Source organism: Pimephales promelas, chromosome 19, assembly GCF_988280905.1.
Source record: "Pimephales promelas chromosome 19, fPimPro1.hap1.1, whole genome shotgun sequence".
Classification (NCBI taxonomy): domain Eukaryota; kingdom Metazoa; phylum Chordata; class Actinopteri; order Cypriniformes; family Leuciscidae; genus Pimephales; species Pimephales promelas.
In genome coordinates, this window is record NC_142787.1 from 14745992 (window position 1) to 14771236 (window position 25245).

Here is a 25245-nt window from a genome sequence, read left to right on the forward strand (position 1 = left end):
TCACAGTTTCTGTTAAAATACTATCTTTTGCAAACACGGTAAGATGCTTTCAGAAAATATCTGTTGTTTTGTATATTTTCATAGGCCAGTAGTCACAAATACCAGTTTACCACAATTGTAGAAACAATAACTGTAGTAATTATGGTATTTTAAAGGAAACTATGACTACCATGGTAAATGTTTGTACGGCTCAGTACACACGAGGTTTCAAAGCTTCTTTGAGTTTTCATAAGGTTTTCATTATCCTGTGGATGAGGAATCACTTGAGGGCAGCAGTTGGTCCTGTAATGGTTCATTTGAGCAGTATGCTAAAGGTTACGTGCTTGACTCTTTCACGTCTCTCTCTCTCTGTGTGTGTTTTACAAAGCTTTACTATAATGTGCATCTCAATCAATCATACACTTCCATGTGTGTGTACAGCACATAGCCTGTTATTTATGGACCAATGAGGTGGGCCATAAATCTTATTTAATTTGACCAATTTTCTTTTCTTTTTTACTTCCTGGAGGTGTTGATTTTATGTTACATCCTAGAGGTGACCATCACATGCATTTATTTTATTTTAGTTTAGTTGATATATGATCTCATATGGCTGTGTTTTTGTCAGTTAGTACAACATTACAGTAAAATGATGTCTTGTGAACATAACATGCAAGTTTTGTTGAAGATTCAGTATACAGTTCAATGACATCACCAGCTCCTTTTTGACCCTGCACACCTGGAACATGCACATGCTATTGAACACTTTTTGTTCTGTGAGTAGTTGCAGGTTTTCTTGGGTTGCCGATATGTGGAGTTGGTAATGAGTCATTAATATTGTTCAGTGGGTTATTCATGAAATGTTTAGGGAACCCTGCAGGTCCAGACATGTGAGAAGAACTTTAGGATTCTGGAGTGGTGTGCGGAAAGCTGACATTCCTTCCACTGGCCTCATACTGAGAATATAAAATAGTCTCTCTCTCTCTGTCTGTCTCTTTGCAGTAGCAGTATCACATTATGAACTGGCCACAAAAACCACAGAAACGTTCAACTTTCTCCAGAAAGAATTAAACACACACACTTCACTCATGCTTCAGCGCAGGACAGAGAGGCTTTTGTTCCAGAGTTGTAGTAATCTGGCGATACTATATGTACAATAGCATGTCGTGTCATGTGACTTAAGTCATTTTAATGAAACTGTGATGAGCTGTTTAATGGTTTTCTGCATTCATGATTTTTTTTTGTAATGTGGGTATGCAACAGATTATAAGCATAAAATGCAATTTTATTAGAGTTAACTGAAAAATGACAGCGCCATGGTACTGCCTTGTTTTTTGTGCATGACACCATGATAATGCCATGCATTTTACGCATTTACCATGATAATACTATACGTTTTTGTACATGTACCATAATACTTCTGTATTTTTATGCTTGGTACCATGGTAATACTGCTCTTTTATATGTACAATAGTAGCATTACCACCATGTATTTTGGGCATTTATCATCATAATAGCATATACACTCTAAAAAATGCTGGGCTGTTTGAACCCAAATTTGGGTCAAATATGGAATATGTAATTAAAAAAATGTACCAGTGAAAGTTGAAGTTGGGTTAACATTTTAAATGCCATTTTAACCCAACATTTGGGTTTGTCCATATTTGACCCAAATGTGGGTTGAAGCAACCCAGCATTTTTTAGAGTGTATTGATATGTTACCCCGGCAATACCTTGTATTTTGTACATGGTACCCTGTTAATACCATTTTTTTTTTACACATGTAACGTGATTATACCATGATTTCTTTGGACATTTAACATGATAATTCCATATATTTGTACTTAACACTTGTAATACCTTGTTTTTGCTCACAGTACCATGTTTTTTTTAACGTGTACCATGATTTGGATATTTACCATGATAATGCCATATATTTATACTGTGTTTGTTTTGAAATACTATGGTAATACCATGTTTTTAAACATAAATGCATTATTATATCATGTAGCATAGTATATATTTAAAAAACCATGGTACATGAATAGTAGCAACATGATTTAAATCAAAACACCATAGTATTTCCATCTGATACTGTCATTGTATCCTAGTAGTTCATTTGTCAGGGTGTTGCTGGAGTTTTGTTCTGGTTTGATCTCAGCATGGGACTAGTTTTTATGGGGTTGGATGATTTTGTAGTTGAGTTTGAATGTTCTTTGATGCTTTTAACATGCATGTGTCTTTTGTAATAAATGTGTGTTTGATTTCATGGGAAGGGATGTATACTGCTCTCTTCGGACTGTGCAGTTGTTCCTGCGTGTGCTGATGGAATTGGACACATTTGTACATGAATCGTGTGTGTGATTGAGTTGTGGTACAGCAGCAGATGAGTCATCGTTTCCAGTGTCTAATAATGCACATGCTGAACACCAGCCAGCGATTCAGTCAGTGAACGTGAGACATGGAAAAACTTTACACACTCTTTGCTGAAAGAGAAGCTTATTAGACAGTCAAAAAAAAAAAAAAAAAAACGATGAAAAGTGTTGTGAATGTTGCAGGCAAATGAAATGTTTTTGCTGAATCAGTCAGTCGTTGATTGCTGCTCTAGTTAGTGGAAACCAGAGAACACCACACAGTCTAACCAAACCACCAAACCTTATAGCATAATAGTGTACTTTGAACATCCCATTTTGAGAGAGAGAAAGAGACAGAGACAGAAGAAAAAAATATATAAGGGTTTACTACGAGATATTCTCAAGCCACGTAAGAAGCTCAAAGCACCTGGTCAGAATGCCTGCAATTTTAACCGTTAGCCCTATGAACCCTGCCCTCCCTCTCATTACACCTCTGTCCAGCTCAAAGGTCAGTTAGTGGACATTGACCTCCTGCATGCGGCAGAAGTGAGGTCGTAATATAGATGGCCGTCACCATCCGTGCACCCACAGGGCTCTCCTCCCACTTGATTGGCTGCTATTGGTGGAGGAGCTGTCAATCACTCAGATTGACCTATCATTAAACTGTCAGCAGCGGCCTCCTAAAACCCTCGTCTTAGTAACAGGATAATAAAACACTTGAGTTGCGTCTCATATTACACACTATACACTATGCACTTTATACAGTGTATGAACTTTAAAAGGTTATTTTGTCATTGAACATCAGAGTCTGAAGCCCCTCCCCCTCTGCTACATAATTAAAGTTGCGATAGTAAATTCAGTTATGAAGAGATAGATAGTTCGTTTCTCATTGGCTGACGATTCGTTTTTTCAGTTAACCCTTAAATGCATGAATGTTTCATTATTACATATGCATGTCTTTAGCGATCCGCATCTATATCTAACACGGATGGATCTGTCGGGATAATATAAAACTCTCCTGATATTAGACTAACAATTACAGAATTGCATATTCTCTTAAATATTCTCTGCATATATTCTTAAAACTATCAAAACTAACATCTTCAAAATCAATATTTTGATCACCAGATCCACCATCAAGTGACAGAGATATTAAAGGGCACCTATTATGGAAAATTCACTTTTACATGGTGTTTGAACATAAATGTGTGTTGGCAGTGTGTGAGCAAAACCACCCTAGAATGATAAAAGTCCACCCAGTGTTTTTTTACAATCTCAATAAATCATGTGCACTGTCTCAGAACGAGCTTTTCTAAGATTCAGCGCTTTGTGACGTAGAATTGAGCAAGGGGTTTGATTGACAGTGTGGTTGTGGCCTAGACCCCGCCCTCGGTGATCTGTACACCATCCTCCATTGTTTCAACGACAGCCGGTAATGTCACCTAGAATCATAAGTGTTCTGTTGTGGGATGGGATGTAATAATGACATACATAGTAGTTTTCACTTATTTCCGACATCAGAGCCACCGAAAACACAGTGGATGTATTGTATTTTGGAAGTTTAAGTGGCGCCTTTCCTTCGTAAATAAGTTTATGTTTGAGCGAATCATTTTCTGACTTTCTGAGTTGTTGTCGTCGTAGGATGTCTGTGTATTTAATTTAAACCTTGTTTGTATAGTTTGTAACCACACGTTTATAAATATATATATATATATATATATATATATATATATATTTAAAGATAATTTTATTAAAAACTGCATATATGTTCTTGTTCTGTAAGTTAGCCATCTTCTCACATTTGCCACAGAAGCACCTGTATGAGAAGTAAATTAATGTAAACATGACACAACAGGTCCCTCGCATAAATGTAATTTCGCTTGTACGTAGCAAACTTTATCACAGTATGTGTATGTAGTTTAAAAAAATTGCGCCAACGTTAGTGTTTGTGTTTGTCTGTGTGTTCCACATCCATAATTTCAAAGGGGACGCGATTACAACTCTATAAGTACATAATTGTATCAATTAACCATATCGAGACGTACTGGTCCATTCTCATTTGTGTTTATTCTGCCGGAGTCTCTTCGTCATCTGGGTCTGATCAGAGACTATTTATATATTCCGATTCAAACATGTACGGCTGAATGACAGCGGGTCTCTCACTCTCAGCCCTTCTGATAAGACCGACTGCCATAGGTATGCAAGTGACGCCCTCATCCAAAGGCAGGATGGGTATATGCAGCTCATTTGCATTTAAGGTCGTATACACCAAAACAGCTTATTTTAAAACAGGCCCCAAAAATGACATTTTCAAATGGTTAAAATAAATTAACTGTGGGGTATTTTGAGCTGAAACTTCACAAATACATTCTGGGGACACCCGAGAACAATATTACATCTTGTAAAAAGGGGCACAGAAGCACCTGTATGACAAGTAAACATGACGCAACAGGTCCCTCGCATAAATGTAATTTCGCTTGTACGTCGAAAACCTTATCACAGAATGTGTTTGTAGTTTCAAAAAATTGCGCTAGAACACTTTCAACATAAGGGTTGAGTTTTAGAAAGAGCCTTTAACTGTTGTCTTATGCATGCAAGTTATTGCTTCACAGATTTTACATTTTCCTGACACGCTTCCAAACCACTCAATTGTCAGAATCAAATGCCACTGTAAAGCTGTGCTCCAATGAACAATGACATCACAATGTGATTTAAATCAGTGATTGACACCTTTCTCAGGTTTTTTAAGGTCAGATTTTCATGGATTCATCTAAAGTTGTGGCGCATACGGGTCATTTCTCCATCATTACGCTCTGATGTGGTTTTGTATTTTAATGCAACATGTGTTTCTGATATATGGAACATTCTAGGCATCCTGGAGCATTCGAAACCTTTCTTGGTTCAAAATCCACAGAACCGCCGTAAACATGAGACGTTTCACTCGGTCCAGATGTGCTTTGGATATGCACAGTTAAGTTTTGTAAAGGAACTCAAATCATTTCTGGTCTGTGTGCAAATGTTGCATTATGGAAAACGTATTCTAGTAGTTGTGACCCTATTAGTGTGTATGTTAATACTATTTAAAATAAAAGATTTTTAAAGAAATTAAAGGGTTAGTTCACCAAAAAATTATAATTCTGTCATAAATTACTCACCCTCATGTCGTTCCAAACCTGTAAGTCTTTCATTCATGTTCAAAACTTTAATGAAATCTGAGAGCTTTCTGTCCTTCCATTGACATGCTACGCAACTACCACTTTCAAGGCCCAGAAAGGTAGTAAAGACATCATTTAAGTAATGTGACTAGTGGTTTAACCTCAACTTTATGAAGCGACGTGAGTGTTTTGTTTGATCAAAAATCACAGTAAAGACATTTATAATGTACAAAATATTTCTATTTGAAATGAATACTGTTCTTTAGAACTTTAAACTCAGGAAAGAATCCTATAAAAAGTAATTCTTTTAATACTTTAATGTAAAGTAATGTTCTTTACATTATATAAAGCTTAATAGGTTACATTATCAGTTCATTAACAGGGATAGTCTAGTGATGAGTCATGTGATTCCATCTGGTTAAAGGTTTAGCTGGTTATCATGGCTCAATTTGCCCCTGCTGGTAAATATAAAAACTACACCGTCTAGACCTTTCCTGTGTATCATTATCATTTCCTGTGTAGTCTGTATCATTTGGGGTTTGTACAGTAAGATTAAAAAAAAATCTTTTCTGCTCTTCAAGGCTGCATTTATTTGACCTCAAATACAGTAGAAATAGTAATATTGTGAAAATTATTATAATTTCAAATGTTTTCTATCTGAAAATATTTTAAAATGTCATTTATTCCTGTGATGCAAAGCTGAATTTTCAACATTATTCTTCCAGTCTTCAGTGTCACATGGTCCTTCAGAAATCATTGTAATATGCTGATTTGCTGCTCAAGAAACATTTCTTATTATTATCAATGTTGAAAACAGTTGTGCTGCTTAATATTTTTGTGGAAACCGTGAAAAATATACATATATTTTTGTTTACACTATGTGGATGTTTGATAAATGAGAGGCGAGAGCGAGAAGTTTACTTGTGTTTTCCCATCTCACAGGCACAGTGTTATCTGTACACACACACACACACACACACACACGCTTGTGTATGTGGTTTTTAGAGGACTTTTGCTATCTGTTGGTCACCAAATCCTCTGTCATCGTCCTGTCAGTCATCTCTCCTTACTATCTTCAGGTGATAAATGAAATCTGATGTGCTGTAATGCAGCTGACTACCGCAGCAAGCCTAACCATGTCACTTTAAGGCCTCCGTAGTATACAGTATTTATTTTCCGTGCCTTTCCGAATTCGGATTTGGGCCTCTGGGACATCCCTAATAATATTATATGCAAACTATTGTGGGTGGATGCCAGTTTATTCAGCTTTTAGTGTGTTTTTAGGGTATTCTGTATGTCTTGTGATTATAGTGATGGTGCTTAAAGTACTTAAGCTCATGGGATTCAGTAAAAATATAAATGCATGGAATTGGATGTTTTATGTCTGCCAAATAAATATATGTGTCATTCTCTTATCTTGTCCATTTCCTGTTGTTTTGGTGATTAAAAATACTTAGTCGGTCACTATCTCATGATGGGAATAGAGAGAGAAAGAGAGAATTCGTCTTGCCAACATTCTTCCTGTGTCTCCTCTATTCACCTTCCTGTTTGTTTGTGTGTGTGTGTGTTTGCTAGTTTCTCTGTCACATGATTGTGTGTTCACAAGGTCCAAACTGTTTCTTGTGTGTTCACAATGTCCAAAGTATTTGCATGTCATGCTCAAGTAGAGGTCAAAAATGATGATTCATTCAGTTTTATACAGAACGACCTCAGTGACCCCAACACAGCTAAAGCTCAGAGCCCTCTGCTGAAATCAAACTGGATCCTGTGCTGGATATTAAACATCTGTTTGATTCGTATAATGCTGTGATGAAGATCCAGGTCATCATGTGATTGGTTATTCAGCAAGTTCTAAAACTCTTATTCAGCAAATAAGTTTTGAACAAAAAATCCTGAATAAAAATGTATATCAGTTATCACAAAAATGTGAAGCACAACTGTTTTAAAGATTGATAATAATAATAATAATAAATATTTCTGAAGATTCATGTCGCACTGAAGAGTGAAAACTAGAGTAAGTCTGATTTGATCACAGAAATGAATGATATTAAAATATATTCAAAAAGAAAGCAGTTAATTTAAATAGTAATAGCATTTCATTATATTTGACTATATTTTTGCTCAAATAAATGCAGCCTTGGTGAGCAGAAGAGACATATTTAAAAACCCAAACTTTTGAAAGCTATATTTGAAAACTAAAATGTGATTGGTCTTCATTTTTTGCATTTATTTACATAGAGGATTGTAATTTGTGGAATGTCTTTCATATTTTTTAATCTGTATGCTGACAGTGCGAATGTGATGAGTGTTGTGGCAGTGAAATATCATTTATACAAACTAAAAATAAAATAAAAATTAGACTTGCCTAAAATATTCACATAATTCTCCTGCTCTGGAAGCAGTGTTATTTCCTTCAGGAAGTTCAAATCTAGTATTAGCATCACAGTAAAGCTCCTTAATTCAGTGTGATTTGGTTTAATGAGCTTTTGAGAAGCTTAAACATTTATAATGTGATCAAACAGTCAAGTTTTGGCCTGTTATAAACTGATCTGGGGTGTTTGGTGTTAAAGAGTTCAGGTGAGCTGTGCTGTTTTTGAGTTCAAACGTCTGGCAAGGTTCTCTCAAGGTTAGGAGCAAACGTTCTGGTCTTTAATTACTTTAAACATTAGCACAGAATTGTTATCGTAATTGTTATCTATACATCATTTACGGAATGATTTTCTGAATGTTTTTCTATGTTTAAACGTTACTAGATGGTTCTGCGAAAACTCAGAGAATGTTCACATAACCAAATAAAAAACTTTTTTTAAATATTTTGTACATTTTGTATGGAAGCGTATTGCATTCACTTGAAGAAAAAAAATGTACTCGGTTCCCTTTCGTCCTGGGAATAGACCTTATTCAGAGCAGCGCCATGACGGGTATGAAAGTGAGGCTGTGAGGGATAGACTTACCGTGTTTCCAATGGCATCCGCTGTAAAAAGCTGAATAAAGCTCCTAGATAACTTACAATTTTCCACAGCTTACATTGTCAGGAGTTTTTTGTCAACTGACATTTCTTAGAAAGATATTTTTCCAGTGTTTCATGAGCAGAACAATCCGAAAACACATTAAATAACAATACAGGCCATTGAAGAGATGCAAGTCTATCCCTCACAGCCTCGCTTTCATTCTCATTAAAAATCAAAGATGGCGCTGCCGTGAATAAGGCGTATTCCATCGGGGAGTTCCCTGACGAATTCCTCCCCGACGACGCATCTCCGTTCCCTGTACTCAGGGAACGAGGGTTACATACATAACCGAGACGTTTTTACACAGCAGAGTTAATTATCTCAGAATTACAAGATAATTTTTCATGGGAAAAAGTTTTTGCTCTGTTTTTCTGAATTAACGAGTTAATTATCTCAGAATCACAAGATAATTTTTTAATGGAAAAAGTTTTTGCTCTGTTTTTCTGAATTAATGAGTTAATTATCTCAATTAATGAGTTAATTATATCAGAATTACAAGATAATATTTCATGGAAAATAGTTTTTGCTCTGTTTTATTTAATTAATGAGTTAATTATCTTAGAATTACAAGATAATTTTTCATGGAAAAAAGTGTTTGCTCAGTTTTTCTGAATTAACAAGTTAATTATCTCAGAATTACAAGATAATTTTTCATGGAAAAAAGTTTTTGCTCTGTTTTTCTGAATTAACAAGTAAATTATCTCAGAATTACAAGATGATTTTTCATGGAAAAAAGTTTTTGATCACTTTTTCTGAATTAACGAGTAAATTTTCTCAGAATTATGAGATAATTTTTAATGGAAGAAAGTTTTTGCTCTGTTTTTCTGAATTAACAAGTTAATTATCTCAGAATTACGAGATAATTTTTCAATGGAAAAAGGTTTTTGCTCTGTTTTTCTGAATTAATGAGTTTTTGAGATAAAACTTTTTGAGATAAAACTTTTTTTCCATGAAAATTATCTTAAAATGAGATAATTAACTCATTGATTCAGAAAAACAGAGTATACATTTTTTTCTTCTTCAAGTGAATGCAATACCCTTCCGTAGTTTTAAACATTCTGAGAACATTCAGAAATGACTTTCCATAACTTAATAGGAACTTTAGCAAACTTCGACCATATTTTTTGTTTACTGGGCAAGTTTAAGCTAATGTTTTCAAAATCTGTGCATACTTAATCACATTTTAATTTGAACATTTTAGAGCAACAAGTCTAAACAAAAATTTTCAAAAGCTTTCCAAAATTAGTGTCCGATATCTGAGAGCAGTTGTGTGTGAGTTGTGCAGTATGTTAAGCAGTATGATGTGCGGTTTTGGATGTGGTTGTTTTGATGTGTTTATGTTTTGAACTGTGTGTGGCATCTGTTTTGCTGTTGATATGTAATTAAAAGTTGGCACTGAAACCCAACACGTTTAATGCTCAGAGAGACTGAGAGTTCATGTTCATTTGATTTATTCTTTTTTACTGTGTATTTTAATTGCAGACATTTTTGTCTAATTATAATCATCTGAGGAAATGTGTGTGTGGCAGTCGATGTTTAGGAACGGCAATTCTCCCTCCTAATAAGTTGTGAATGGGAATGTTTACACACACCTGAGCTGTGGTCTGTGTGTGTTTGCTGAGGGAAATACTGCGGTGACTGAGTAAATCTCAAAGGTGATGTTTCTGTTCCTCTGGGACAACTATTTAAGAGTCTAAACACACACACACACACAGTGTAAACACTCCTGTGGTTGTAAGGTGAACCCGAGTGCTTCACCTGAGCAGGTCCTGTATGTGTGGGTGATTTTAAACATGACATTTTACAGGATGTTGATAGAGTCCACTTTACCCGAGCTGTAAAATATGTTGTAAAACATCAAATTCACTTATGGCTTAATATGTACACACAAGCCCACCTGAACGGGTAAAACTCTGACTGAGTACACACAGCTGACACTTAACACTGCATTGAGAACACATACACCTGAGACAGCTGGATACAATGATTTATTTATTTTTTTTATTTATATATAAATATAAAAATATTTATATTTTTTAACCATAGTAATTTGTGTTTTTAGACCTAACTCTGTGTAAAAACGTTTTTAAATTTGCGGCAACAGAAATAAAAGTCACCAATGTTCAGGACATTTTTTAATGTATTTATAATGATTAGAATAATTGTTTTCAGATACATTAATATAGTTCTGTTCAATACAGTATCTGTAGGCTGTTTATTGCAATTTGGTTCAGTAATGTAGAGCTTTGAGCTTTTGTTCTAGTGATTTGTGTCTCAAAAAAGATTTATTTTTTGAAGATTAAGGTTCTAATTAGAAGCTAAAGGTTGATATGTATATTATTATATAGATATTTATATTATTTACACTAGTTCAACAGTTTTGGGTGACTAAGATAATTAAGACTTTTGCATTAAATTGATCAAAATTCACAGTAAAGATGTTTATAATGTTACAAAAGATTTCTATTTGAAATAAATACTGTTCTTTTAAACTTTCCATTCATAAATGAATCCTAAAAAAATATCTATCACCACAAAAATATTAAACAGCAGCTGTTTTCAACTTGGATAATAATTATTTTTTGAGCAGCAAATCAGCATTTATACATTATCAAATATTTTCAAATGGAAAACAGTTTTTTTATTGTAATAATATTTCTATTGTTTACTGCATTTTTGATCAAACAAATGAAGAAAGAAGAAACATTAAAAAAAAAATCTTACCGACCCCAAACTGATCCGAAGCACCTATAATCTTTAGAGAACCATCCAGCAAAATGAAGAGCTTTATTTTTAAGAGTGTTGGTATTTCTTGTCTATTTTCTTAATGGTGAGCTGTAAGTGGGTTACTGGGTCACACTGTGTTTGCAGATTCCCTGCTGTGGGTTTTGTGTGGAAAAACAGCTGTAACACATCGCCTCCATTTACAGCTTTTCCCCTAAACATCCTTAAGAAAACATATATATATACGTTTGTGAAACTTTGACCCATAGCTAATGCTTACTGAGGTAAATATTAGCTCTGCCTGCAAGCGCTCATGCCTTCTCCTCCAGTGCCGAGCTAAATGTTGACTCTAGCAGCATCTGGGCCTGTTTACATGAGAGATACTTCATTATATACACACCATAGAGAAGCGCTTGGTCTACAAACCTGCGACAAACCTGCATATATGCAACTATTACCATTTATGTATATCAAAACACCTGCTGTGACTTAGTATTCGATCACACATTTTAACTTCCGCAGCTGTAAAGTTGAGGCGTGCTTTGCCTTTTATTTCCCCACAGTTGGCTGTGATAACAGTATGCATTCCGCTAAGTCTAAATTAAGATGTTGTCGACCGACACAACGTTATCATCGAGCTGTTAAATCGTGTCATTTTAAGATCTCTAAATATAAAACAGCTAATTTTGGGGAAGCCCTTGGAGTATTTTACCTTAGCAAACCTCATTGCTACTTTGACTTGGGGCTTCCGAATAGCTTTGGCTAACCAGAGAACCTCAGCGTGGTTCACCGATTCGCATCTCTGACGCCTAGCTCTGCCTCAGCAGTTCCCACAGGTGCTCAGGAGAAGCTCATTATACTGTAATCAGTTGAATTATTGCAGTTGCTGTGTAATTTGTAAAAGTACAAGTGCATCTCTGATTATAGTGTCCCGTTCACGATGATGAGTACTATCAAATTCCTCAGGCAGTGAAAATGTGTTTGTGTATATGCATACATGATCTTGTCTCGTTGTCTGATGATGATATTACTTTTATGCTCGCATCAGCCGCTTGCCAAAGTCAATAAGACGAGCTTTGCCGTGTGCCAAAAATAAGCAGATTTACAATTGGTGTGAATTAATCTTGGCTAAAATCAAATGATCTTAAATTAAAGTCTTTGGACGAGTGTTATATTGTTATGTGTGCATTTGTCAAATGTGAATTCACTTTGTAATATTGCTGTTTAGATTAGATTAATGTGTTTAGAGTATTGTCACTTTACACTTTCATTAATTCATTTACGTGACATTTACCTTTATGCATTTTGGCTGACACTTTTATCTATTCTACTGGATTCAAGAGACATATTTTATTAAGCTTATGCTGTTCCTGGGAATTGAATTAATGATCTCAGTGTTGTTACTGTCTTGCTCTACTACAGGAATACCATTATACACAAAAAGTATTCTACATATTTTTGTTAAAAGTTAACATTTGTTTATTTTGACTAAATGAATATACTATACACTATATTCTTTGAAATATTATAATATTAACACATTTAAAAAAAAAGATTTTACTTTTTAGCACTTATTATATCATTAAACGGCACCTATCATTGCATTTAAAATGTTCGTAATAATGTTATGGGAGTCCTCAACAACAGTTTTACATGCATGCAATGACAAAAAAGAAACTTTTGCTACGTATTCTGATTAATTATTTTGTCATTTTGCCTCGTCGTTTCCCCGATTGCCCGCGAGCTTCTCCTCCTGTCCATACATAATCTTTTTACTGTGCGACAGAGAGTCGTGTGACGCAATCGTTAGCCTACTCTTACAAAAAACTGCTTCTACAGGGCTATAACATAAGCTACAAGGTAATGAAGCATTTTATAGATGTTTGTGTTCCTTCAGAAATAAATAATGGACAAATGGAGTCTTCAAACGCCTCAGATGTAAAGTTATCCGCTGTCAAAGTGACTCCAAAATGAATGGGAGTCAATGGAAATGCTAACGCAAGTGAAGTTCTGCTACAAGATGGCGGCTTCAACTTCCGGTCAATGGATTACCCCCTTGGTTCTGAACCTTCCTTCAGTATTAACCGGCTTGCAAATCCACACTTTGTAATGCAATCGTCATTAAAATGACGCGAACACAGCACAAGGTTCGACCTATGCTTGTGGAGTGTAGTTCTATAAATGAACTGTAGACACTTTGTCTTCAAATGCTCCACCCTGGGCAGTGAAAATGGGTCGGTTTTGATTCGCACTTCAACACACAGCGTCTTGTTGTCCACGTGATGTTTTCAAATTTACCCTGTTGTCTTGCGCCCGCAATGAGTGGGCGTATTTTATTCAAATAACTTGTCAAGTTGACGTCATCTAGATAGAGAAAAAGCATCGTTCGTCTAGCGATTCATATAAGCGACTCAAGGCCCATACACACCGGGACGTCATTCGTCAGCGTTTTTCAATGCGTTTTTTGTGTTCACACCCAAGCGATTTTTGCTGACGATGAGCCGAGTGAACATGCAAATCCATTCCCTGACATTAGATAGCGCCAATTTGCTCTGCAATACCACTCCATAGCTGTGTCTGAAACCGCTCACTCGTTCACTCATTCACTAATCCCTATATAGTGTATGGCATTTGAGTGCACTATATCTGCAAGGAGTGAAGGAGATGAAAGCTGTGTCTGAAATCGCTCCCTATCCACTAAATAGTGCACTATATCGGGTGTCGGCCATTTTGTAGTGGTGTCCGAATTCTGAGTGAACGACATCATTCCCTACATTCATTCACTACTTTTACCCACAATCCTCTCTGAATTCGAGTGTACATTCGATGTACACTCGCTGAAGCCCTATTTCCCACAATCCAATGCGGAGAGAACTGAGCGCGCATGAAAGTTCGGCGCGAGCAAGTTTAAACCAGAGATTACATTACATCCAGTGGAGGATTTGAAAAATGTCCGTTAATCGTCGTTTTGAACATAATAACGGTCGCCGGAGGGCGCTCGACGACACGTCATCTGTGAACGTGAGAGTTAATGTACAATTTCAGTCGATGAAACTACAAAGCTGGCACGGAGGTATAATTACAAAATAAAGTCATTATGATTGTTATTGTTGTTAATATTATTTTATAAAGTAGGTAATGTAAGATAAAAGGAGTTTTATCAGTATGCGTGACGAAGCCTTTTCTGCGACAGCTCCAACTCTCCGACGCACAGTGTAAACGTCAGCGTCCGAATTCACTCACTTCATCTCCTTCACTCCTTGCAGATATAGTGCACTCAAATGCCATACACTATATAGGGATTAGTGAATGAGTGAACGAGTGAGCGGTTTCAGACACAGCTTTGAGTGAATTCGGACGCTGACGTTTACACTGTGCGTCGGAGAGTTGGAGCTGTCGCAGAAAAGGCTTCGTCACGCGTACTGATAAAACTCCTTTTATCTTACATTACCTAGTTTATAAAATAATATTAACAACAATAACAATCATAATGACTTTATTTTGTAATTATACCTCCGTGCCAGCTTTGTAGTTTCATCGACTGAAATTGTACATTAACTCTCACGTTCACAGATGACGTGTCGTCGAGCGCCCTCCGGCGACCGTTATTATGTTCAAAACGACGATTAACGGATATTTTTCAAATCCTCCACTGGATGTAATGTAATCTCTGGTTTAAACTTGCTCGCGCCGAACTTTCATGCGCGCTCAGTTCTCTCCGCATTGGATTGTGGGAAATAGGGCTTCAGCGAGTGTACATCGAATGTACACTCGAATTCAGAGAGGATTGTGGGTAAAAGTAGTGAATGAATGTAGGGAATGATGTCGTTCACTCAGAATTCGGACACCACTACAAAATGGCCGACACCCGATATAGTGCACTATTTAGTGGATAGGGAGCGATTTCAGACACAGCTCATATCAGTTTTCTTTTATCAAGATGTTTGTAGTCCCTGTCGCGTTTGTCATATAGTTCTTTATGTTCTAGTACCAACGAGACCAGCAGCTCTACATTCATCTTGTCTTGCATCTTCCTCGTTTTATTTTTTCCTGGCTTTGTAGACGGCGACGCTACTTGCCGTACATCTTCTTCGCCGTTGCATATGTGTGCTCGGCAAGACCGTTTTGTGTTTGAGCGCCCCCAAGATGTGTTTTACTGTAACTTCAGAAGCTCCAAACACGTGAGCAAAAGCGCCAATCTCATTGGTCGGATAGTTTTTGACGCAGCACGTCAAAAAAACAAACCCGAGGCGTTTAAAAAAAAAAAAGACACTTTTACGCGTGCCGTTTTTACGCATCGGTGTGCACACTCACATTGGCACTCTTTGTTTAGTTACGAGGCATTAAACGTCGGCGAATAACGCGCGCGAAATTCGTCCCGGTGTGAACAGGCGTTCGGAGTCGACTATACAATAACTTTGTATACGGTGAACTGTTATATTTAAAAGTTTGCAGGATGTTTTTGTTTACTTAGATCTATGTTACACACTACATGAAAGGTCATTTTTTAAAAATTCCATAATTGGTGCCCTTTAAGTAAAATGAAGTTACTTGGTCGACCCACACCAAACTCATGCTAAACGTCACATAAATTGGTGTTAGTAACCCATTTTAAACCTGTAACATTATGTTCTGTATGTCTAGGCGAAACAGGATATTCAACAAAAAAAATATAAAGGGCGGGGCTTGATTTTGTCCATCAAGAAATTGATTTGACTGTTAAAAGTGGGTGTTACATAAAGCCAGATAAATGAGAGTTTGCTAAAACACTGACTAAATATCTGGCTGTATTTCTGAGGATATGAAAGATATTGCATTTTGATGAAAGAATCATCATGAAAACAAACATTTTTGCTTTGGAATAATGCACATCATTCATGACTTAGTGTTAAAATGTTAACTTAAATTGTTATTTTTAGTTTCTCTTTGCAAGCGGCAGTGAAATGAACAGACAGACTTTCATATAAATACCTCAAGGAAAAATGTAAACACTCTGAAGCATCTCAGCGCTGTCTTCTAGACTAAATCAGACCTGATCAGAATCACACCAAGAGGTCATGGATAAACAGTGTCTGTGTTTCATTCTGTCACTCTGTCTTCAATGTAAATAAGACGTGCTTAAGATAATGACCAGGGATGTGTGTGTGTTCCTCGAGTGATTTTAACAAGGTGATTTCCATACAATGAAATTGTTCCTCGAGTTGATCACCTAAACACACACACACACACTTTACCTCAAATGTGTGCATATGGGCATTTAAAGCCTGCCATAAAGCAGATGTAGGAACTGTGTGTGGTCTTCACTCGATATCTCCACTAGAGTGGAAAGGTTGTGTGTCTGCAACTTTGTAGACAGTGTTTCCAGTGTTCATATGGTCAGCCGACCTCTAAAGACATTCAACACTTGGCTGGGTTTGTTGTCCTGTGTCTGGTCGTTTTCATGGTCCTTCTGATTATTGTATTCTTGCATATTATGCGATGTATAATGCATACTATTTTCAGCATGCATACTTACATTATTAAAATGGCAGTACCCTGTGTTGTTGTCATGTGGTAGTATGTTATGTTGTCACATGACCTCAATATTTTGCGTGTTTAGTTCAGTGAAGTCGGTTGTAGTTGCAAATCGTTGCAACTATAACCGCTTATATATATGCGCTTATACATACAGACATACACAAATACTCTTATAGCCATACTTTCAAAGTTATTTAGCAATTCTAATGTAATTTAAAGATGCCTTAATTTTTCTTCTCAATCAAACAATTAATAAAAATGGAAGTTAAAAATACAGAAATAGAATTATTGAAATGCTCTGGTTGCAGCATTTTTATCTATTTAACACAAATTGACCAATCACATACATATTTGATGGTGCTGAATTGTTTAATGATGATATAATATAATGTAATGTAATATAAAAAAGTTGTTGATCTTTATATGTGACTTGATTTGAAACTAATTTTGTGTCTCTGTGTCTCTCCTTTTTTTGCAGCTGAGCCAGCCGATCTCCTAAAGATTTTAGATTTTCACAGTTTGCCGGAGGGTGTAACAAAAACTACAGGCTTCTGCACACACAGGAAGTCATCAAAAGGGCCTGATGTCGCCTACAGAGTCACAAAAGATGCACAGCTTAGCGCTCCTACGAAACAACTCTACCCCTGTGAGTACCTGAGCATGCATGAACTAGGGGTGTAACGGTTCACAAAATTCACGGTTCGGTTCGATACGATACGATACTTGTGTTACTTGTTACGTTTCCGATAGAGCAAAAAGAAAGAAATGGCAGAGGAATTTCCTTGATTTATTTTTTTTTAATTCTATTTTATTAAAACTAACATCATAAAGTATGATATTTTTTAACTTTGAGCAATGATGGAGCTATGCTTGACTTTTCTTAGGAGCATATAAAACAAAACAGCTCTTTGGACAAAATGAAATTATAGAATTATTGTAGTTATAAACAAACGTTTATTTTAGTTCAGATTAACTTTTGAGGGCAGCAATTGTATTCATAATGTCAAAATAAAACCAACGTGATGTTACTTGAAAGCATTATAGCTTACAGATAGTAGTGTTATACAGTAAATCCATGGTGAATGTTGCTGATCTTCGGACACTGGATAGTTCATTCATGACACAATGTTTCTTCCTGGTTTCCACGTCATCGCTGTTTGATCCGTTAATAACGGAGAAATGTGAATGTTTCTTACTTGATCTCGCAGCGATGTTATTACTTCAGTGTTGAATTCAAATGTTTTCTTTACTAGATTTGGCTGTGTAGTAACAGTGCTTGGTCCAAACTGATAAACGGTCCGTCAACTACACAATAACGAGTAGCTCAGATTCGTTCCGCTTACATTACATTTGCCATTTATTGTTGGGCAATGTTGTGGTCACGCCAGCGTCTCTAACATTATGAGCGCGCTTGAAAGTTGCCACGCGCAACGCACCTACATTTGAAATAACGGAATTTTGGTCGGCAGAAAAAATGGTCCAACGAACCGTTCGGTTGAAAAATGCGTACCAAAAGCCTCGTACCGAACGGTTCAGTACGAATACGTGTATCGTTACACCCCTAGCATGAACCCATAAAAACAAACAGGTGCACCTGTTTACTCTTCTTCATTCTTTCAGTGTGTGTTTGGGCTGCTTCTGTCTTTTCAGAAGGACTCAGACACTGCCCTAAATATTCAACTTCACATCCTCTGTAGACACACTGTATAATCTATTTAGACAAATAAGAGAGATGATGCAATTCTTCTGTATTCTGTTAATGTGACTGCGTTTCTCACACTTTCTTTTTTCCACACTACAAATTTCTTATGCAAGTACACAGGCGTAAAAAAGACCAATGAACGGTCCTGTTGCATCAAAGTCTGAGACCACATTTTAACCTGGAATTTAAAAATTATAATAATTATATGAAACCCTGTAAGATCATATTTTATTTTATTTTCAGTAGTGTAAAATGTCTCTGAAATTTACGTTTATCCAAATTTCATTTAATCTTTTCATTTAGATTTTTATTATTAAAATTTAATTGTATTATTTATGTCTTATTAACTGATGCAAAATAGCAGCAATTGGTCATGCTTTAGATAAGGGTCCAATTCTCACTATTAACTAACGATTAACTATGACAATAAACTCCTGATTACTTCTTATTAATAGTTAATAAGGTAGTTGTTAAGTTTATGTATAGGATAGGATTCAGGGGTGTAGAAAATGAGGCATTATATGTGGTTTATAAGTACTAATAAACAGACAATATCCTAATATGCATGCTAATGATTTACTAATTAATAGTGAGAATTTGACCTTAAACTAAAGTGGTCTTAGACTTTTGGAAACTGTCCTTTACATGCTAATATCCATTTTTTCACTGAAACACAAAACACAGATGTTCTTGTGTTTTTATATAAATTGCATTCAGACACATTTCGGGAGACGATGATGGCTTACATGGCTAAAAACATTGTGTAATTAATTATATTTTGGGCCTTACTGTACTTTTCGCTCTCTGACATGTGTCTTTAGTGTGTGTCTGAGCACCTCGTCTCTACACAAAGGGCCGGAGAGTCACCGTGCCCTAAACTCTGCTTTTGGCAGGAACTCTGAAAATCTCAAGAATTTGATGGAAGGAGGGAGAGACGAGTCAGACGAGGAGAGGGATGCAATACCAGCATAATGAGACTAAACTAGATGAGGCTAAATCAAACTGAGTCATTTACTTCAGCTTGCAGTGGCTGTGTTCCAAACTCTAGTGAGCTGCCTACATAGACAATATTTTCTCAAGCTTCATAAGTTTGTTTCAGATGCAAAGGCTTATTTAAAACATATAGAGCGTATACATATACACACTATAAAAATGAATATGCTTTATCTAATCAAAAATTGTGGCAAAAGATTACAAGCAATATTATGAATTAAATGTAACAAATTAGAATTGAGTAATAATTAATCAAATTAATCAAATTCCTTAAAAGTTAACCATTTAAAATGAGTAAAACTTACAACAACAACCAAAAAACAAACAAACATAAATTGAAGTCACCATTATGGTGATCGGTGTTTATTTTAAAATGACGGTTTTCTCCTTCAGTGATTCAGCTTGTTAACATCAGGTGTCTTCAATGTTGGCAATATAAAATAAAGAGTTCTTAATTAATCTTTGACGTCTGTCTGTTAGTGAGATATTTTTGTACATTTTTTTGTTGTAAACTTTACTCAGTTTAAATGGTTAACTTTTAAGGAATAATTTGATTTATTATTACTCAATTAAAATTTGTTAAGTTTAATTAATAGTATTGCTTGTAATCTTTTGATTAGATAAAGCATATTCATTTTTTACAGTGTAGCACATACTAGTTTTGTTTTTCTTTTCTAAAATCTAATGGACCATAGCATCATTTTCGAATTGGAAAGTATATTTATTCATCACTACATTTAAAAAAAAAAATTTTTTTTTAGAAAAGATAAATCATTATCTATTTTACATTATTTCATTTGATTTATTACTATAAATAAAAACAGCAAAGCGGTCTTGCAGTTTTCGAATGCACATGTATTTAGATTTTTAATTATGCTAATTCATATTTAGTTTTTTTTTGGGCTTAATTAAAAAAAAAAAAAATCTCTTCACTTATGATTCAATTTACCTTTGAGGATGTCCCCATAAGGGAGGTTTTGTCAGATTTAACTCACTTCTGGGGATGATTTGGTCTCTTAAGTACAGCTAAGTAAACACACACTCCTGACTGCTTGAGAAACGTACAGGCAGAGTGAAAGCACATGGAACAAATGAATCATCTATCGTTCCAAATACAGTGTATCTGTTCTTTCTCTCTGTACACTTTTCACTCAGATGCTCAGGATTTACTTTATACACACACACACACACACACACACACACACACACACACACACACACACACACACACACACACACACACACACACACACACACACACACACACACACACACACAAACACACACTTGCACACATGCACGCGCAGCAGGATAAGAAAAACTCTCATGGCCAAAATGTTTTTTTTTCTTCATGTTTTCATAACTCCTCCTCCTCCTCTTGTCTCTTTCCTCCTCCTAATCCATACCCATAAGGCCATTGTCTCCCTTTTGTGCCGTGTCTTCATGGTAACAGAGAGGGGTCGTAGGTCACTGGAGGTCTGGACATGGTTTGAAAACACGGTGGAAAGTCAAACCTCTGATGAAAAACAGAGCCTGGTCAAAAGGCTACATAGAGATGGCTCTTCCAGAATTTAAATGTAGCCTACTATGTATGTATTTCAGACCTTAACGGAATATGTATGAAAGCTGAATTGAATAGCTTTAGTCAGGCTGGGAGTGCAGTTTAAAGACCAGCAAACCATACAGGCTATACTAACTAAAGTCTGTCTACTTTAATTACTTTTCAGTCTTGTTTATAGTTATAACCAGTAGGACGATCTATAAAATAGGATCTTGAACTCAATTCAGGTAGTCCGTGAAGGATTTGAAGTGTGCGGTAATGTGACTCCAGCATTCCTTTAGGTCATCTGGATAAAGACTTAATTCTTACTCAGTGAGGGAGATGATGAGACCGTAGATATGACGTTCTCTCTGAACTCTGCTTTTGTTTCATATTGCCCTTGTGACTGGCAGATCTCGTCTCCAGAGTGATGGCCCTTGACACTTGCCCTTTGACCTTTGGTGTGTGTGTGAAGCTGGTACCATGACACTTGTGTGAACATGTAACAAACCTCTTGAAATAAGTTAAAAGTAAAGCTTTTCTTTCTGACCCACACACTTGTTTCACTATATTAGTGTGGACGACATTGTATGGACTTCCATTGATTTCATTTCAGGTTATAACGGTGTCTGCCCCAAACCAAATTTGATTATTTAATAAATGTAATTTTTTTTTTTTTAAATTGTTCGGGCGCAACAAGACAAGTCAAAACTTCAAGTCAAATAAAAAAAAAGTAGGCTAATGAAGCTCAGTTTTCCAGAAAATAGCTCAAACCACCTAAACACAATAACACAGAATAGGGGTTTAAAGGGATAGTTCACTTTGAAATTAATTTTTGATATGTTTTAGCTTACCTCAAGGACATCTAAGATGTAGGTGTCTTTGTTTCCACAGTATTTTCAATATTGATATTTTTAGGTCAAACCGTTCATCTGTCAGTCATATAATGGAGGTCTATGGGGTCCACCTCAAAGAGCATTCACAGAGAAGTCAAAATTAAACATGATTTAATGACTCGTATGTGTAAGTACACATTGATGGCCTAAGACACGAAACGAGCGGTTTGTGTGAGAAAACGAATAGTATTTATATCGTTTTTACCTCTTGTTACCACAGCCACGTCCAAGTGATCTGAGGGCACGAGTGCTTTGTGGCAGTGGTTACAAGAGGTAAAAACGATATAAATACTGTTCGTTTTCTCACACAAATGGCTTGTTTTGTGTTTTAGGCCATCAATGCCTAGAGAGAGCAAACCTCATTATCATTTAAAGGCATATGCACTGAAACAGCGTGCTGAAAACAGAGCTGTTTTTGACCAGGTAAAATTTGTGTTTTCTTAAAATACAAATGAGAATTTTTAATAAAAGTATTTTACAAAGTTTTCGTTTAGACCCTAAACATTCATATTAACTTGTATAGAAATGGCATTACATGACCCCTTTAAAAGTTTAAAGAAGGATTGCGAGAGTTACAGGAAATCTAGAAAAGAGTCTTTGTGTCTGCACTCTTAAAAATAAAGGTTCTTTATTGACATCTTGGGTACCATGAAGAACCTTTCACATCCATGGGACTATTTCTGTTCCACAAAAGGAATCTCTAAAATGTTCTTCAATCTAAGAAAAAATGGTTCTTTAAAGGACCGTTTACTGAAAGGTTCTTCAAAAATGGTTCTTCTATGGTTAATGGTGTGACTTGAGTAGAATGACTCTCAACTGACTGAAGACTCACAAAATATCTCCAGACATAAACAAAGGAGAAAAAGGAGGAGTTAGGCATGGATTCCAGAAAAAGCTGTCTGAAGTCTTTGAGGCGGTTTTGTAGTAACATGTTCTCTCCAAACCATTAGAAACTTTATGAAGTCCAGTAATGACTCTGAACCGGTGCAGTTGATTAAAGCTTTTCCACACAATGGTACAGTATAAACACATTGAACCCTGGACCAATCATCAGGTGTGTTTACTGCAGAGATGTATGGATGCTTTGTCTGTTGGACGACTGAAAAACTCACTTCCTGTCTGACCAACCCAGATTTTCCCAGAGGTTTGGCGGCGGGCATCTGTTTGGCACATGTTGTGTGTGTGTGTGCATGTCTGTTTTTCTCATTTTAGAAACAGACTGTTTAATTTCACAATTTTTTTCCTTCTCTTTCTTTGTTTTTTTTTTAAGTCTGACTTGACTTAAAGTCTTAAAGGGATAGTACACCAAAAAAAGTCTGACAATGAAAATTCTGTCATCGTTTACTCGAAATGAAGTACCACAAAACTCTCAAGTCTTGTTTGCTGTCAGGTTCAGAATTAAATATGTTATCAGATTTGATAGCAGTGATGAAAAATGAGATGTGAGAGCAAATAACATTAAATGTGGGTCATAAATACACAATACCATTCGAAGTGTTGTGATCAAAGCTGTATTTCCAGCATCATTACTCCAGTATTCAGTGTCACATGATCCTTCAGAAATCATTCTAATATGATGATTTACTGTTAAAGAAACATTTCCTGATATTTGCAATGTTGAGAACAGTTGTGCTGCTTCATATTTCTGTGGAAACCATGATACATTTTTTTCAGGATTCTTTAATTAATAGAAAGAAGAAAAAAAAACACTTTATTTTATTATTTTAAATAGAAATCCTTTGTAAAATTTAAATGACTTAACTGTCAATTTTGAGGAATTCAATTAATCCTCAAGAAAATGTTTCTGACCCCCAAACTTTCTTCAGATGCACAAATCATATATTAATGATGCTTTACTGGCATTTTTGGAGCCTGACATCTCCATTCACTTGAAAATTGTCAATTTCTCATTTTACATTTCTCACAGGAATAAAAATGGTACTTTAGAGTGACATGATGGTGCGTAAACGACGACAGAATTTTCCTCTTCGGTGAGGTGTTGCTTTAAGAATGTTGTTCATATATTTTTCTCTCTGTTTGCACTGGTTATTCTCTCTCTCTCTGTTTGTTCTCTCCACCTCTCTCTGCTAGATGAATTAGAGTAATAAAATGTCTCTTAGGGAACAGCTGTTCTCCTCATTACTCTCTCTTTCTCTCTCTTTCTCTCTCTCTCTACTCCCTCCCAGTAGATCCAAGATTCTTATCAGCACAGACATGCACACATAGACTGAGACTGTTACAGAGTTTCCCAAAGATGTGCCAAGTTCCCCATGAGATCCAACCGTTTTCCATTCTGCTCTTATCCGTGTCAAACACTTAATCTATGTTACCTGACAGCATCTGTCCGCTCAGAGACGTGATGTAATGCTGTGTCCCGCACTATCCTTAGTCTTTTGCTCCCAGAAAACCCCCCAAAACACATACAATTTCCAAGAATAACACCGTCTCTCTCTTTAGCGTCCGTATTTCCTGAGGACTTCTCCATCTTGGCGACGATGAGGCCAAAGAAAGGCAGTCAGTCGTTCCTGCTGTCGGTGTATAATGAACAGGGCATCCAGCAGCTCGGCCTGGAAGTGGGACGCTCTCCTGTCTTCCTGTACGAGGATCACTTGGGCAAACCCGGCCCGGAGGACTACCCGCTCTTCAGAGGGGTCAACCTGGCAGACGGAAAGTAAGGCACTCGCACGAGCTGTGCATTAAAGTTTGTCTCAGTTGCTTTGGTACATTTCTTGAATCGTCCTTAAGATTTGCAAACCAAGTGCATTTCTCTATACAGTTTGTACAAGCATTGCCTGTAAAAGCCTGGAACTTGCTCAAAATCCTTAGTTCATCACTCAAAAATAGATGTTTATGTCAATGAATATGTGATTACATAAGTCTTTGTGTCATTGCTCAACAACAAGATAGTCATAAGTCGTGTTTAGTCGTGTCGTTTTCTGATGTAAACTATACTTCAAATTTTATGACAGTAATTGAAAATTCACAAAACTGGACCACTTTATCTGTATGGCTTATATATACATTTCAACAGTACAAATTTAAGCATTGTAATTACTGTTAGTCTGTCAACAAAGTGCAATATCATTGTGATATAAAGAAAAATACAAGACTATTTATATATTAAAGAAACAAGGCCTCCGTACACTTCCACCACACATCCTTACTCCTCTTTGACCCTGTTTGTTTCCTTGTTGTTTTTCCATTGTTAGAATTTGTAACTCTGTGTTTTACTCTGTCTATATGCTTCAATCAATTGAAGCTTCATTTCAACCTCTGAGCTCTTTTAGAGAACTTGTTGATCATTGGTTGATCTTTAAATTCCCCTTAGATTTACATTAGTGAATTTCAAAATTCACCTCTGCAGTTCATCAGTT

At 36.1% G+C, this 25245-nt stretch overlaps 1 protein-coding gene across 3 annotated transcripts in view; it reads left to right on the forward strand.

Moving 5' to 3' along the window:
- The window catches only part of col5a1 (collagen type V alpha 1 chain), a 136237-nt gene that overhangs the window by 34631 nt on the left and 76361 nt on the right, over nucleotides 1–25245 (forward strand). For all 3 annotated transcript variants that reach the window (XM_089123894.1, XM_039658761.2, XM_039658762.2), the window contains exons 2-3: nucleotides 17219–17386; nucleotides 24329–24542. In XM_089123894.1, coding sequence (XP_088980020.1) covers nucleotides 17219–17386; nucleotides 24329–24542 — 382 coding nt within the window. The remainder of the gene's footprint in view (nucleotides 1–17218; nucleotides 17387–24328; nucleotides 24543–25245) is intronic.